The 18,449-nt window shown below is 37.8% G+C and overlaps 1 protein-coding gene across 2 annotated transcripts in view; it reads right to left on the bottom strand.

Annotated features, from left to right (window-relative positions):
• CADPS (calcium dependent secretion activator) overlaps nucleotides 1–18,449 on the bottom strand; it is a 452,323-nt gene that overhangs the window by 342,657 nt on the left and 91,217 nt on the right. For both annotated transcript variants that reach the window (XM_053668933.1, XM_053668932.1), the window contains exon 2: nucleotides 1,445–1,558. In XM_053668933.1, the coding sequence (XP_053524908.1) occupies nucleotides 1,445–1,558 (114 nt within the window). The remainder of the gene's footprint in view (nucleotides 1–1,444; nucleotides 1,559–18,449) is intronic.

Raw genomic sequence — 18,449 nt, 5'->3', positions numbered from 1 at the left:
TTTCACTAAATCAAAAAACTAACATTGTCAAAGCATCTACTGAGGACTGGAGTGGAATCGGGAGCACTAATGTATTTGTTCTGAAATAATTTGCTACCTAATAATTTAAAAAAGAGAAAAAAATGTGAAGTAATCCATGGTGAAAAAAATCAGGGTTTCTTGGATTTCCTTACCCTTATTTTAGAGCTTATTGTTATTATAAATTTTGGTTTGCATATGACAAAACACTGTAAGTTTTTCAGTGCTTAGGGGATGGTTTCAAATGCTTTTAATCTAGTCTTGACAATGGGCAAGACATTTGGGGCATAGGATTCCAAACACAGAGAATATTTGGATCATAAGAAAATAGATTAATATGAAGTAAAATGTCTTTCAATTACCAAACATTTTTGAAAATATGTATGTCAGTTAAACATTGCCACTAGGAAGGTTTGGCATGTGTAAATGCAGTTAATGGTGTACCAATGACAGCCAATATGTACATTATGTACAAATAATTATAAATTTTTAAATAAAATTGTATATATTTAAGTTGTACACATGATTTTTTAGTTGTACAATGTGATGATTTTATATACATATATAGTGAAATGATTACCATAATGAAGCTAATTACCATATTTTCACCTCAGATAGCATTTTCTTTTTACTTAAGATCTGCTCTCTTAGCGAATTTCAAGTGTTATTAACTACAACTAGCATGCTGTTCACTAGATACTCAGAACTTATTCATCGTAAAATTAAAAGTCTGTACCCTTGATCAACATCTCCCCTTTTTTCCCACCCCCTGTAACCCCTGAAAACCATGATTCTTAGGTTTACAAGTAAATAAATATTTAATGCTAAAAACAACTAGTAAAGTTGTAAATTCTCTTTACTAATAAGCCACTGAGGTCTAAAGGTGAAAATTTTCTTGTGATATATATTCAGAATACATTCTTCCACTTTTAGGTTTTCTGAAAATAGTGCATTTTGGATGGTGTTCTAACTTACAGAAAAGAACTCACAGCCCCATTTTAATAAAAAAAACAACAACAAGACATTATTGTTAGAATGTACTACCGACCTTCAGAAAGGTTGTAAGTGATGAGAGAATGCTCCTAACTCACTTTATGTCTCAGCTGTGGCGTTTAAACCATTGAGTGACCTTGAGTTATTGACTTAAACTCTCTGAGTGCTGTAAGGATTAAACAAGAAGTTGCATGGAAAGCACTCAGCACACTTCCTGGTATAAAAATCAGTTGGTGAACAGTAACTCCTTTTATAGCTCTCCCCAAAATGAAATGCTGTCATTCCCTAAAGTTGTAATTAGTCATCACCCATTTGCCTTAGGAGAAATGGTTCGATATAAGGCCAAGGCTGCTGTTCCCACTGACCAATAGTTCAGAAACCTTGGGCTGCAGGCCTGAGCAGTCTTGGCATTCTTTTGAAAGGTGAGTCTTACCTCATAGTAACTCTGGACAGCGTTCATGAAGGCTTCATCAGCTACAATCTGGGTTTCCCCATTGAGGAAAGCCTGAAACCGGTCCTTGACTGTTTGTAGCTGCTGTTTGCTGATCTATAAGAAACACAGAAAGAGGAAACACTGAGGACTTGTTCCAGATGGGGATCATGGTACTTTAAGCTGAAGATGCCAAGCCTGTTGGTGAACTGGAGACAGCTTGTACATGCATTTGTGAGTGGAATGTTAAGTCTGCAGGAATTTTGTGAGGCAGTTGTTAAATATAGACACTTCTAAAAGTATATAAAAATTATATTAAAACCAAGTTAATACATATTCAACATTCATGGCTTTTTATTATTTCATCACATTTTACTATTACTTATACTTTGGGGTTATTTATATCTATTGTATTATAGAAATTATATATAATGGGGTACCACCCTTCATCTCTTCCCAATTCTACATTCAGTTACACCTTACAGGAGGGTTATCAGCCAAGGTGAGAGTAGTTACATGATGGAAATGAGTAAATATTACAAATCAAGGTTTTTAGCTTGTTTGTTTTAGAGATGGTTGTTATACACACCACTGCATAGGCCCCTCAGCTTGTCTGAAATATCATCCTTTACAAAGCTATAGTAATAAAAAAGTACAGTACTGGCATTAAAACAGACATGTAGACGATGGAACCTAATTGAGAGCCTGGTGATAAACCTACATATATATGGTCAATTAATATTTGACGAGGGAGCCAGGAACACTCAAGGGGTAAAGAGCAGTCTCTTTAATAAATGATTTTGGAAAAACTGTATATTCACATGCAGAAGAATGAAATTGGATCTCCATGTTATATACTCACAAAAATAACTCAGAGTGGATTAAAGACTTATATGTAAGACCCCCCCAAACTGTAAAACTACTAGAAGAAAAAAAGCTCCTTGACATTGCCTTGTCAAGTGGTTTTCTGACAAGAAAAGCACAAGGAACAAAAGAAAAAAATAAACAAGTGGGGCTACATCAATCTAAAAAGTGACAACATGAGAGGTGTGTCCAAGATGGTGGTATAGTGGGTGCTGAGCTCGCCCCCCCCAATAACACATTGAACATACACCTCTATTCAGAGCAATTACTTCTGGGAGATAATTATGAGCCAACTGAACAGTTTCTGCACAACAAACAACAGAGAGGGGCTGCATGGAGAAGGTCAGGAAACCACGAGAACACTCTTGGAGCTGAGGGAACAACCCAGAATAGGAGGAACTGATGAGCACCACTGTTTATATTTCCCCTGAATGTGGATAGTGGGTGGGAGCTCCCTCCAGGTTTTCTGGTTGACTTGTAGGGTGCTGTGGTAGGTCCCCTGCCACCCCTCCTGGAGCTACATCCAGCAACATAAGAGGGCACCATAACGTAGATAAAAGGAGCATTCCCACCCAGATATTGATCCAGTGGGTACAGCTGGGTGATGCTTCACATACTGGGATGCACTCACAATGTGCTTCCCTGCTTGAGAAGAGTAAGGAGCTAACAAAATGTTGTTGTATCTACCTGCAGGACTGTCTTATTTAGAGAAAGTGCTGAGGTAGTGGGGCACTGCTGCATGCCCATGTGGGGCTGCCCAGCCAGAAGAAAGTGTGGAGCTAGCAAAACTTTGTGGTATCCACACTCAGGGGTGCCCCTTGTGGAGTAAGTGGGGTGTTGCTGTGCCACACAACGTTGCCACTTGGGCGAAAGGGCAGAGATTGTAGGGCATTGAGAAGTAGGCACAGAGAGCAGCCCACCCAGACCCTGCTCACTGCAAAAATTAAAGCAGAAGGGCTTGCAGGCAAGGATGACTGTGTGGAGAGGGGCATGGCTGAGAATGTGAGGAGCTGTACTCTCTAGAAAGGCAGCAAAACTAGTAAAGTGTGGCCATGCATACAATCACACCCAAAGAGGATGGTGCTGGTGGGACATTCAGCTGAAAAGCAGCCCCACCCAGACCTTACTCTAATCACAGACTATTAAAGCAATAAAACATAATAAGAACACACCTAGCAGCCCCCTCTGTGTCAGGCAGCCCATGCAGATTAGAAAGCAAGGAAGCTAAATACTTCAGGCTGCTGTACCTGGAACCTACTCCTCCAGGCCAAGGGTCATATCAGGCACTTCATGCATCCACTCCAACACCAACTAGCCTGCCCAAACTATTCAACACATTGACCAGTATTTCAAGACTGGGAGAAAGAGCGATTGTATCCATATCATAGAAAGTCAAACAAAATGGAAAGACAGAAGAATATGCCCCAAATGAAGAAATAAGAAAAAAGTCCAGAGGAAAACCCTAATGGAAAGGAGATGAGTTATTTTCCTAATAATTAATTCAAATAAATGGTCATAAGGATGCTTAACAAACTTGAGAGTACATAGAGGAATGCAGAGAACACTTCAACAAAGAGATAGAAAATGTAATAAAGGACCATTCAGAAATAAAGAATACAATATCTAAAATAAAGAATATATTAGAAGGAAACAACGATATATAAGTTAATACAAACTAATGGATTAGCAACCTGAAAGACAGAATAATGAAATCACCCAATTAGAACAGCAAAATAAAAGAGGAATTTAAAAAATGAGGTTAGTATTAGAGATCTCTGGGATAATATCATGTGCCCTAACATTGGCATTATAGGGATACCACGAGGAAAAGTGAAAGGGGCAGAAAGAATATTTAAAGAAATAATGTTTGATAACTTTCTTAATCTGGGGAAGGAAACAGACATTGGGTTTAGGACGCACAGAGTTCTAAAAAAGATGAACCTATAGAGACCCACACCAAGGCATGTTGTAATTAAAATGGCAAATAATGAGGTTAAAGAGATTGTCTTTTTATAAAAAGATTTTATTTATTTTTTGAGAGAGGAGAAGGGAGGGAGAAATAGACAGAGAGAAACATTCGTGTGTGATGGCCTCTCACATGCCTGCTACTGGGGACCTGGCTCACAGTCCAGGCATGTGCCCTGACCAGGAGTCAAACTCTGACAACCCTTTGCTTCTCAGTCCAGAGCTCAATCCACTGAGCCACACAGCAAGGGCTAAAGAGATCATCTTAAAGGCAGCAAGAATGAAACATCAAGTTACATACAAGAGAAACCCCATAGGCTATCAGCTGATTTCTCAGAAGTGACTTTACAGTTAAAGTGCTTAAAGAAAGTAATATGCAAGCTAGAATATTTTATCCAGCAAGGTTATCTTTTAGAATTGAAGGAGTTTCCCAGACAAGTAAAAAATAAAGGAGTTCCCAACACTAACTCAGCCTCACAAGAAATGTTAAAGGGTCTTCTTTGTCCAGAAAAGAAAGGGCTATAACCACAAATAAAAAAAAAATACACTAAAGGGAGGAAAATCTCACTGGTAAAGGCAAATGAACAATAACCACAATGAGTCAACTACTTAAGAAATTAATATGAAGGTTAAAAGACAATAATAGCAAAATTAACTATAACTACAATAAATAACTGGGATACACAAAACAAACAGGTATAAAACATGACATCAAAACTGTAAAGAGTGGAGAAGGAGAAAAATGCAGTGCTTTTAGAATGTCATTGAACTTAAATGCTTATCAGCTTCAAATAGACTGCTATAGATATAAATGGGTATATGTGAACTTTGTAGTAACATAAACCCAACCCATACAAAAAAATATACACAAAAAATGAAGAGAAAGGAATCCAGTTAAAACAATGACACCACTGATGGACCTAGAGGGTATTATGTTATGTGAAATAAGTCAGACAGAGAAAGACAGACACTATTTGATTTCACCTATATATGGAATCTAAAAAACAAAACAAAACAAAATTGAAACAAACAGATATAGAGAACAAACTGGTATTTGTCAGAGGAAAGAGGGGTGAAGCAATGGCTAAAAAAAGGAAGGTGATTAAGAAGTATAAACTTCCAATTATAAAATAAGATGCAGGAATGTAATTCACAGCACAGGAAAGAGTCAATAAAATCATAATAACTATATATGGTGACAGGCGGTTACTAGACTTATTTGTGGTGATCATTTTGTAAGGTATATAAATGCTGAATCACTATGTTGTATACCTGAAACTAATATAATATTAGTTATATTATATGTCAACTGCAATTAAAACTAAGTAAAAAATAAATGCAAAAACTTTGACCGTTCAACTTAAAAAAAAGCTGCTGCACAGCAAAGGAAATCATCACCAAAATGCATTCTGGAATGAGAGAAAATATTTGAAAACTATCTGATAGGGAATTAATATCCAAAATATATAAGGGACTTGTACAACTATATAACAAAAAACAAACAATCTTATTTAAAAATGGGGGAGGGGGGAGATCTAAATAAATATTTTTTCCAAAGAAATACAAATGGCTAACAGGCACATGGAAAGGTATTCAACATTACTAATCATCTGGGAAATGTAAATCAAAACCACAAGGAGATATCACCTCATACTTGTTAGAATGGCTATTATAAGAGACAAGAAATAACACGTGTTGTCAAGAATGTGGTCATACTACCCAAAGCAATATACTGAGTTAATGCAATGTTTTTCAAAATTGTAATGTAATTTTTTTAAAAGAAATAGAACACACAAAAAAACATCAGACTTGTATGGAACCACAAAAGATGCTGAATAGCCAAAGAAATTCTGAGAAAAAAATGAAGCTGGAGGTATCACACTACCTGTCTTCAAATTATGCTACAGAACTACAATAATCAAAACAGCAAAGTATTAGCAGAAAGACAGACACAGAGACCAATAGAAGAGAATCAATATCCCACAAATAAAAAGACAAATCTACGGGCAAGTAATTTTTGACAAAGGAGCCAAAAACACACAATAAAAAAAGAATAAATGATGTTCTTCAATAAATGGTGCTGGGAAAATTGAAAAGCTACATATGAAAGAATAAAACTAGAGTACTGTTGGTCCCTATGCACAAAAATTAATTCAAAATAGCTCCAAAGCTTAAATAGAAGATTTGAAATAATAAATTACATAGACATAAACATAGGCACTAAACTTATGGACCTTGCTCCTAGAGAAGATTTTATGAATTTAAGCCCAAAGCCAAGGGAAATAAAAGCAAAAATAAATGAATGGAACTATATCAAAGTATAAAGGGAACTATATCTGCACAACAAAAGAAACAGACAACAAAACAAAAACTAACCAGCTGAGTGGGAGATGATATTTGCAAACGAGATCTCCAACAAAGGGTTAATATCCAAAATATGTAAAGAACTCATACAACTCAACACCAAACAAACAATTCAATTAAAAAATGGACAGAGAATCTGAACAGATACTTTTCCCAAGAAGACAAAAAATGACCAACAGATATGTGAAAAGCTGCTTAATTTCACTAGCTATTAGAGAAATGCAAATAAAAACCACAATGAGATACCACCTCAGACCTATGAGAATGGCCACTACCAACAAGACAGGTAATAACAAGTGTTGGAGAGGTTGTGGAGAAGAAACCCTTATTCACTGCTGACAGGAATGTAGACTGGTACAGTCACTATGGAAAACAGTATGGCAGTTCCTTAAAAAATCAAGAATAGAACGATCATATGACCAAGCAATCCCTCTCCTGAGCATCTACCTAAAAGACTCAAAAACATTTATTCTCAATGTGATATGCACTCTTATGTTTACTGCAGCATTATTCATGGTGGCCAAGACATGGAGCCAACAAAAGTGTCCTTTTATAGAGGACTGGATAAAGATGTGAAACGTATATACAATGGGATATTACTCAGTTGTAAGAAATCATTTTGCAGCAACATAGATGGACCTTAAGAATATTATGCTAAGTGCAGTAAGTCATTCAGAAAAAGCTAAGAACCATATGATTTTATTCATATGTGGGATATAAAACTGAAACTCATAGACACAAATGAGAGTATGTTGGTTGCCGGGGTGGGGGGGCGGAGGGGTGAGGGAGGGAGTAAAGTGTAAATGGTGCCAAATATATGTGATGGAAAAGGTTTGACTTTGGGTGCTGGGCGCACAATGCAATATACAGATTATGTATCACAGAAATGTATACTTGAAACCTATGTGATCTTGTTAGCCAATGTCACCTCAATAAATTTAATAAAAAATGAATTTTTAAAAAAGAATGTGAAGGAAAGGAACCTTTGTGTATTGTTGGTAGGAACATGAATTGGTGAAGCCACTATTGAAAAAAGAATGGCAATTTCTCAAAAATAAAAATAGAACTACCATATTATCCAGAAATCCTACATCTGAATATATATAACCAAAGTAAATGAAAATGGGACCTCAAAAAAAAAATACTGGCACTCCAGTGTTCAATGCAGCATCATTCACAATAGTCAAGATACAGAAACAACGTAAGTGTCCATCAACAGGTGAATAGACTAAAAAAAAGATGTGATTATATACACAATTAAGTGTTATTCAGCCATGAGAAGGAAGAAAATCCTGCTGTTTGCACAACTTGGATTAAACTTGAGGGCATTATGCTAAGTTAAATAAGTCAGACAAAGAATGACAAATGCTGTGTGATATCATTAACATGTAGAATCTAAAGGAAGCTGAATTCAGGGAAGCAGACTAGAGTGTTGTTTACCCGGGGCTTGGGGGTGAAGTGGGGAAAATTGGGAGGTGTTGGTCAAGGAAATTCAGTAATAAGATTAACAAGCTTTAGGGACTTAACATACAGCCAGGGATTATGAGAGGGGATGAAGATATTAATTAACCTTAATGTGATAATCAATTCACAATATATGTATATCAAGTTACTACATTGTACCCTTCAATTTACATATGTTAATGTCAAGAATACTTAAATAGAGCTGGAAAAAATTTTTTAAATATCCTGCTAAATGCAGCATGGCGACACGCAGAAGTTTTCCAACTTTATTGTGGTTATTACATCTATGACCACATGACAGATGATATTCAGATATAGCATACGCTTCCAGGATGTGCATAGGTAATTTGGACAGCAGGTTATGCATCATTCCCCGCCTTATCACTTCCACCTTTCTTTCCCAGTTAGGGAAGCCTTCCTAAAAAATTCATCTGTTCTCCCCCTTCACCCTTATCTGGCTGTGTCCCACTGTCCTTAAGTCTCAGCATGAGCAGTCCTAACTGATGAAACCCTTCCTGACCTGTAGTCTAGGTCTTCCTGATATTCCTGTCATTCCACAGCATGCCATTTATTCTACTTGTTAGTCATGATTGAGTTTCTTAGATGAACTATCTTTTCTCACTATTTTTCTCATTGATGTTTCTCCAGGGCCACCTTAGTGCTTAACATACAACAGGCCCCTAATGAGTGCTTGAAAAATAAATAAATAAATGAAGTGTACAAAAGCCAAATAATTTTCAAATATCCTCTAATCATATCTAGTTTACATAAAAGTGAAGTCAACTAAAAACTGTGCTCTTTCATAATTATTTATAAAAGTTATCACACTTCATACTTGATAATGGGATACTGTATCTGAGAACTGCTGTTTCTGTAGAGTGAGATAATTCCAGTCCCTGTTCTATTGACCATTGCGTTATCTTGAAAAAGCTGCTTATAGTCTCTGAATTGACTGGAGCATTAAAAGCCTTTCTGAAATAGGGCCAAGTTTAGATAAATAAATGTTATCTTATCCCCAGTCTTCTCACTTAGAAAATGAATAATTTTTCACTTGGAAAATGGTGATAATTCTAATCACTGGCTACCTTGGGATAGTTATAGCTATTTAACAACATAATATATATACATTTAAATTATGTTGTTCTATATTAAAAATGCTTTCATCTTTAAAGTCAATACAAGTCTTGCTAATAGAAAATAAATCTTACTTCCGCCAAGATGGAGGTATAGGTGGAAAAGCCATGCTTTCTCTCACAACCAAGTTTAGAGACAACTAAATATTAGCAACAGAAAACAGCCAGAATACAGAAAATTGAACTTTTCGGAAGTCTGAAAACAACAAATTCTTCAGCCTGACCTGTAAAAGAGGCGAAACTAGCAGCTGTCGGAACGGGCGGTCAGACGAACTCAGGCGCGGAACCCAGGCGCAGGTTTGGACCTAGTAAGTGACTCAGCGAGTGACCGCAGGGAAACAGCGAGGGAGCAGGGCTGCGGGTTGACTGTGGTCTCGCATTGGTGTGCAGATAGACAAGCGAGGGAGTGGGAGATTGGACGGGACCCAACAGGTCCCCGCTGTGAGTGGCAGCAGAGGGCGCCGCCATTTCCGCTCTGACCCCACCTCCACAGCGGGGGAGGGGGGGGGGGGTTATAACCCAGCGGGGAGACGTACAGCGTCATAACCCAGCGACTCTGAGTGGCTGGCCCGGGTGAACCACCTAAAGCTCTGCTCCCCACCCAGTGGCGAGAAACAGCAGAGGGAGTCGCCATTTCCCCGCTCGACCACGCCCCCACATACAGCGTCACAACCAAGCGACCTGAGAGTCCAAGGCTTAAAGGGCCAGAACAGACCAAAAATAGCTCAAGAAGATCTCAAAGCCCCAGAGCCTATAAATCTAAGTGATGAAGAAATAGCAAAACTCTCAGACGCACAGTTTAAAACACTGGTGATGCCCCACAGAATTTTTTGCTCAGATTTTTTTCCATGACTGGGTCACCACCAGTTATGTGTGATTTGGGGGGTGGGATGGAATGGGGTGATGAGGTGGGAGAGGGAAGGGAGACTAATAAACCTTACTTGCCTTAAATACTTAAGTAATTGAAATAAAATTAGGTGCATACCCTCTGAATGATTAAAAGTGATTGTTGGCCCAGGACAAATCCATTATCACTTTAAGTTTTCATTAAATAAGCTTAGTGATCATTTTTTAAGAAATATTTACAGAACACCTACCACATGCTTGGGGATGATAGTTTAATGATCCTCAAAACACTCTCAACCTCTGATCTTACTGGCCAGACCTAGGTACTGACAAATCAGAGACATGAGTAATCACTAGGGATCTTATAGTCTAGTGAAAAGGAAGAAGCATGTAAAAATGCACAAAGGTATGCTTTAGGATTTCAGAGGAAAGAGATTACAGAATATAAAACTCAAAAAGAGAAGGCCTTCAGCAGGTTCAAGAACATGTATCACGAAGCCCCACAAAACATCCCTCACTTCCTTGGACACATCAAGTTATCAGTGGGATAGTTAGGGACACTAAGTCTAGTGGCAGAGTTCTGTTTATGCCTGGGTTTGGACACCTGCCAGTCCACGTTCACTACTTTTTTCACCATTGATTAAGCAAGCATAGTGTTTATTTAGTCATCTGGGCAAACAACTGTGTCTTGCTGGGCAAATAACTAATCCCTCCACACCTCTGTTTTTTCATCTGTAAAGTGGGGCCAGTACTGACCTAATAGGATTGTCTTGAAGTTTAACTCAGATAAGTAAAGTATTCACTGTAGAAACCAGTACAGCATGAAAGCTCAATAAACATAAGCTGCTGTAATGATTAATCCTCATCTTTGAGTCTTTGCACATACTGTTTCCTTAAGAAAGCATGCCTGTGGGAAAATCTGGTTTGTATGTACAATATCCAGCCCATGTGCTCCTTCCCAGGCTTCCCTAGATAGAGTTTGCTATTGGTCACTACTCTGTTCACAATCCTAAGGGTACATGCATCATGCTGGGAAGTAATTATTTATTTAGATACCAGTGCTCAGAGGCAGGGTCAGGACTTGAGCATGCAAGCTTGTGTTCAAAGGGATATGGGTTAAAAGCCTGATAATACCACACACTTCCAAGCTGGTTGGACAGATGGAAAGGAAATGGGATGACATATCTAAGGATTGTAGTACACTGCCGGGCACAAAAGAAGTGTCCAGTGATAAGGAGCAAACCACAAACTACACGGCCTTAAGGCCCTACATGATGTGGCCCCTGTTGCTCCTGGCTTTGTTACATCCCATTCTGCTCTTCACTTACTCTGCTCCAGCCACACTGGCTTCTTTTCTCAAATGTATAAAAACCACTGTGCATCAGATCAGTATTCTGATCTGATTGAGGTAAGGAGTTCCAATAGCAGAATATCTGAAAAAATGACAGGTAATCATTGCAGAAGTAGGTGCTACAGTGGCATTTGCTAGGACTATTCAAGCATTCTTGGCACAGTCTGCCTCATTAAGAAAGGTCTGAAACGTGTCACTGCACTTCGGGCAGTTTGAAATTTGCTGCAGCATTCTGGAGCAGTGTGATATGAGACCTGTGGTGAAGACAAAACTGCATGTTCGAAGTGCTGGTCCCAGGAGAGATGATGTGGCAGTCAGAACAAGCTCAGGTCAAATCCTGACCTTAACAGACGTCCTTTGGCAAACAGTTAACTTTGGTTTTCTTCTCTGTAAATAGGAGCTACTCTTATCTACCTTACAGGATTGTCACAGGGACTCAATGAGATGATTTATTTAAGGTACATGGAACAGTCTATGGAATAGAGTTAGGACTCAATCAGTAAAAGATTATTGTTAAAACCGAGTTTTTCTTTTTCACTTCATTAATCTTTTATCTTCTTTCAATGCTCTTTTCCCCTTGTTTATTTAGTATTTTGCAGTCCTGCTTATGTGATATTCTTTACCTCCTTTCTTGGAGGCTGGGAAGCCAACCACCAATTTACTGTCTTCGTGCATCCAGGAGTAGCCATGCAACAGAGGTGGGAACCTAGTAAGGGTCTTCTGGAAAAGCCTCTGAAATTCTTGTAAAATGAACATGCTTTTTGACCACCCCAAAGAAAAGGGTGGTAGGACCCTTTTCTTTCCTGCTGACCCCTTCTTCTCCTGAGAATATTTTATCTAGATTTCTGATGCCTATTATGCGACCATGAAGGAAAGACCAAGAGCATCATACAGATGTTGGTCCTTATATTTTTGAGGAGGTGAAAAAAATGTTTGTAAATACCAATCTGTGGCCTTCTCATTATGAGAGAAGAAAGAAATCATTATTTGTTCAAGTCATTATGCGTTTTCTCTTACTTCAGCTAAATGCTTGCCTACACATGAAAAAAAAACACGTAATATACTTACCAAGGTGCTTATTGGTTAATATGCCTCCTATCACAGCAGTAATTGTATTATAGAAGAGGTGAAGCAATATTTACCCTAAGGGAATGAATCTAAAATGGTAGCATTCTAAGCATAGGCAATTGGCAATATAAATTGTTTTGGGGTATAAGAACATGTTCCAAGTATACATGTAAATGAAGTCCTTCTCTAAAGTATAAATCAGCACTATATAGCACAACCAAGTAATATGAGCCATGCCTTTTTTTTTTAAATCCTTATTTGAAAATAAGTAGTTTTTTAAACTCTTCTTCATTATAGAATGCTGGCAAAGTGTCAAGCCAACAAGCTTTTTTAAAAGCCATCAGTTAGTCTAGAGACATGAGAACGATGCTTATTTAATTTCCTTTCCTTGAATGTTATAAAAATTTATATTGGTCCATTAATTTGTTAGTAATTAAAATATCCTCTTCCTACAACCAGGATAAAATATCTTCAACTCTAAATGAAGTTACGCTTCTAAGAAATTTGGAAATTGTACCATGTTAACCACATATGTATTTAATTACATATAATTCTCATCTTCTGCATTATAAACATTTATATAACATATTCCAAAAAAGGTGTTTTAAGGGAGTTTTATCCATCTGGCTTGAGCAAAAATATCAGTTGGAAAGATGTCATTATGGAAAAGTATGACTCAATAATTCTGAGATGAAAGTTGAAGGGGCAAAAGTATCCATGGTGAGGCTGAGACACAAGGCTTCTCTTTGAGTCATGGTTTCCCAAAACCCAGCTGTGCAAGGAATACCTTCATGAGTATGTCGTTTCCATATACCAAATATACTAGTATTTCCTTTGTATTTTGCTGTGAATATATTTCAAATATCATGATTTTTGAAAAACTGAAACTTGTTTTAAACAATAATATCTGTGAAATTATATGCACCACATGCTAGTGGTAGTTAAAATATCTTTAAGTTAATTACTATTTCTAGGCAATAAACTCTGAATTTTTAAATCAGTAAAAAGATAGAAAGACCAACTAGTCATTTTATTCTTAAAGGTCTACTTGGGCAAGCGAGAAAGAACAAAGGGTTCTATGTCTAAAAGAGTGGTGACCCTGAAAACACAATTTAAACATTGCTTAAGCTGGATTCTCTCAGTAAATAATTATTTAGTAGAAGGAAAAAGTTAGGAAAAGCAAACATAGAAATGATTGAGCTAATGGTTGAATTGAAAATTGGATGAGAGGAAGAAAAATAAAGGGGTAAAGAAAAAGATTATTAGAAGATGCTCTATATGTGCTTACATACAGTGAAGCAGCATAGGAGACAGATCAAGTATCCTACCAGAGGGTGAAATAAACACAGTTTTTAAAAACACGAATATTTTTTTCAGTTTAGATGCTCTCAGACAGTATTCATCAAGATACTTCTGACAGGTGGTCAAATACAGATTTTTAAACTTGAAGGACTTATTAAGAGTTGCTCTAAGACTTCTGCCAAGATGGTGGCATAGGTGGAAACAATGTGCCTTCTTGCACAACCAAGTTTAAAGACAACAAAGTTTTAGTAACAAAAAATGCAGCCAAGACACAGAAAATTGAACTATACTGAAGTCCGACAAAAATGAAACATTCAGCCAGACTGATAAACCAGCAAAGGAGTGAGCAGTGAGACAGACCTCGTAGGCCCCAATGGCAAGAAGCAGCAGAGGGGACCACTATTGTCCCGCTTCGACTTCGCCCCCACATACAGCATCATAAACCAGCGACCTGGGCGGCCCCGCCCTGGTGAACACCTAAGGCTCCACTCCTCATACCTAATGAGTGCAAACAGACCAAAATATGGCTCAAGAAGAACTCAAAGACCCAGAGCCCACAACTCTAAGCAACCAAGAAATAGCCAAACTTTCAGATGCACAGTTCAAAACACTGGTGATCAGGATGCTCAGAAAACTGTTGATTTTAGTCACCAATTAGAGGAACAAATGAAGGCTAAACTAATTGAAATGAAGGGAAATGCACAAGAAACCAATAGTGATGAAAAGGAAACTGGGACTCAAATCAATGGAGTGGACTAGAAGGAAGAAAAAAAGAACCAAACAGAAAAATATGAAGAAACAGGAATTAAAAAAAATGAGGAGAGGCTTAGGAACATCTAGGACATCTTTAAACATTCCAACATCTGAATTATAGGGGTACCAGAGGGGGAAGAGGAACAGCCATGAGTGGAAAACTTATTTGAGCAAACAATGAAGGAGAATTTCCCCATTCTGGCAAAGGAAATAGACTTCCAGGAAATCCAGGAAGCTCAGAGAGTCTCAAAGAAGTTGGACCCAAGAAGGAACACACCAAGGCACATCATCATTACATTAGCCAAGATTAAAATGAAGGAGAGAATCCTAGAAGCAGCAAGAGATAAGGGGACAGTCACCTACAAAGGAGTTCCCATCAGACTGTCAGCAGATTTCTCAAAAGAGACCTTACAGGCAAGAAGGGGCTGGAAAGAGGTATTCCAAGTCATGAAATCCAAAGACCTAAAACCAAGATTGCTCTATCCAGCAAAACTTTCATTTAGAATGGAAGGACAGATAAAGTGCTTCTCAGATAAGATCAAATTCAAGGAGTTCATCATCACCAAGCCCTTATTATATGAAATGTTAAAGGGACTTACCTAAGAAAAAGAAGATAAAAAAGATGAACAGTGAAAGGACAGCAAACTCACAGTTATTAAGAACCACACCTAAAACAAAAGCAAACTAAGAGGACAGCTAGATTAGGAGCAAACCATAGAAATGAAGATCATATGGAGGGCTAGCAACAGGCGAGTGGGAGAAGGAGAAGGGGGGAGAAGGTACAGAGAATAAGTAGCGTAGATGGTAGGTAGAAAATAGATGGGGGGAGGGCAAGAATAGTAGGGGAAATATAGAATCTAAAGAACTCGAGACACGTGGTCATACACTAAAGGGGGGAATGGTAGGGGAGGGTTGTGCAGGGTGGAGGGGAATGAAGGGGGAGAAATAGAACAACTGTAATGGCATAATCAATAAAAAAAGAAAGAAAACAAAAGAGTTGTTCTAGTTGCCATGGCTCTCAAACATTTTGGTGCAAGTTTCTTTAAACTCTTAAAATTTATTGAAGACTTTAAAGATCTTTTGCCCATGCAAGTTATGTTATATCTATTGATATGTGCTTAATAGATATTAATTTGAGAGTTTAAATTTTTATTAATTAATTAAAAGTAACATTAAATTCGTTACCTGTTAACAGAAAATAACTGTGTTTTCCAAAACAAAAATTGGTGAAATGTCTGGCATCAAGATTTTATAGTCTTGCAAATCTCATTTAGAGATTAATAGAAGATGTCTAGGTTTTTATATCTGTTTCTGCATTCGACCTGTTGTGATATGCTGTTTTGGTTGAACTACATGAAGAAAAGCTGGACTCCCACAGATTTGTTGTTGGGAAAGGGTGAAATATTCAATAGCCTTTTCAGGTATGTGTGGGTATTCTTCTTTGATACTAAACCAAAGTTCAACCAGTGGTATTTTCTTAAATGTTAGCTGCCATGTAAAACTGTAAACCATAACAATAAAGTTTTTGTCCTCTATTACATTAAAGTTCATTGCTATATCTTAGCTCTTCGAAAAAATTTTTAAGCCATGCATAGATGTTTAAAAATATGCATTGGTCATATGGAACATAATTAGTTCATTGAGTTATACAAATATTCCAAATCTTGAAAAATTTATTACACAATATGTAAAAAAAATCACATTTCTTTTTTTTTAAGATTTTATTTACTTCTTTTTAGACAGAGGGGTAGGGAGGGAGAAACAGAAGGACAGAAACATCAGTGTGTGGTTGCTTCTCATGCACCCCCCCCATCAGGAGACTGGTTTGCAACCCAGGCATGTGTTCCGACTGGGAATCGAACCAGCAACCCTTTGGCTTGCAGGTCAGTGCTCAATCCACTGAGCTACACCAGCCAGCGCAAATATTACATTTTTTAATATCATCGTTAGTATCACCAAAAAAAGTATTTAGGTGTTGGGAAACTGGCTTTAGTGGCAGACTGAAAGCTCAAATTTTATCATTGACAAAAAAATATTATAAGTTGTTTTTCTTGAAATAAAAGGTTTCCTTCATTTATTTTCTGAAAAACATGTACTAACTACCTAAGTTTGACTAGCCTTAGTTTGTTTGTCACTAGTTCTTTCAAGTAAAATTGATGTTTCTTTTTAGAAAATGACCAGTTCAATTGGCAACTCAGTGTCCCACAAAGCCCACTTGCACAAGACAATGCTTGATGTTTACTGAGTATTTCATTATATAAAATACTGAAAGAGTGGGTCCTCAGGGTTAAATGGCATGAAATTAACAATTTCTACTGCTTCAGAGGGCCTAGAGACATATGAAAAGATGTTCAGCATCACTAGCCATCAGAAAGATGCAAATTAAAACCACAATGAGATAACACTTCACACCAGTGAGAATGGCCATCATAAACAAATCAACAAACAAGTGCTAGTGAGGTTATGGAGAAAATGGAACCCTAGTGCACTGTTGGTGGGAATGCAGACTGGTGTAGCCACTGTGAAAAACAGCAAAGTAAAAACGAAACTGCCTTTTGACTCAGCAATTCCACTGTTAGGATTATACCCTAAGAACCCTGAAACACCAATCCAAAAGAACCTATGCATCCCAATTTACAATAGCCAAGTACTGGAAGCAACCTAAGTGCCCATCAGTAAATGAGTAGATCAAAAAGCTATGGTACATTTACACAATGGAATTCTACACAGCAGAGAGAAAGGAGCTCCTACTCTTTTCGACAGCATGGATGGAACCGGATATCATTATGCTAAGTGAAATACACCAGGCAATGAGGGACAAATACCATTTGATCTCACCTTTAACTAGAACATAATCAACAAAAGAACAAAGCAAACAAAATATAACCAGAGACATTTGAAATTAATAACAATCTGACAGTAACAAGAGGGGGCAAAGGAGGGGATAATGGGGGGAAGGGTTTTCAGGAACATCTATAAGGACACGTGGACAACATCAACAGGAAAGGTGGAGGAAGCAAGGGAGGAAGGTGGGTTTGGCTGGGGTGAAGGGGAGTTGGGGGGAAATGCAGACAACTGTAATTGAACAATAAAATAATTTAAAAAACATAATTTCTACTGCTTCATAAAGAAAAGTATTTGGTGAACCTGGTAGTTTTTAAACAGTGAGTGTGTGGCTGAGGGGACTACAATGACGAGTACAGACTGGCTCCACTGTCTTGTTTTGTGGTGTTTTTCACACAAGCAGTTTGCCTTACAATAACCTTTGCCCCATGAGTGCAACTGTCAACCCAGTTGGGGAAAAACAACAAATAATGTCTTAGCATTATTAAGAAAATCATTCTAAGGTTTGTAGATTACACTTTGAGAACCACTGACCCAGTGAATCAATGCATTTGACCAGCTATCAATTCCGCAATGTAGTTAAGCAAGAGGGAAAGTGTTCGGTAATCTTGGAGAGGTAGGCAGGGAACAGGGTGTGGTGCAAGGCTTGTGTGTCAGAGTGAGGAGTCCAGAGTTAATACAAAGCAGGGTGGGAAACCACTGAAGTGTTTTTATCTAAGACAGTGATGTGATTTGAGAGGATGTGGGGTCAGGGACAGTAATGAGTTCTCCAATTCAGTGTAGAGTCAAGAGAATGTTTCATGTGAGCTTTAACTTCTGAGGAGAGAAAGGCCTTGAGTTGTGTCCAGAATATCAGTTGGCAGAGATAGCAATAGCTGGGAGGTAGGTAAGAAAGCAGGCTGGTGGGAGAAGAGGTGGGCAGGGAACTCCAGGGTACTGGTACAAATGAGCAAAGAAAGAGAGAACACATAGGGCCGTAAGGCCTATTCAGAGAACACAGTAAAAATTTCTTTTATAAATTTCTATTTTACATCCTACAGACTAAAAAAAGGGG

The sequence above is a fragment of the Artibeus jamaicensis genome, unplaced genomic scaffold, assembly GCF_021234435.1.
Source record: "Artibeus jamaicensis isolate MK-2021 breed Jamaican fruit bat unplaced genomic scaffold, CSHL_Jam_final contig_519, whole genome shotgun sequence".
NCBI lineage: Eukaryota > Metazoa > Chordata > Mammalia > Chiroptera > Phyllostomidae > Artibeus > Artibeus jamaicensis.
Note: the sequence above shows the minus strand (reverse complement) of the source record. Positions and strands in the feature narration are given on the sequence as shown.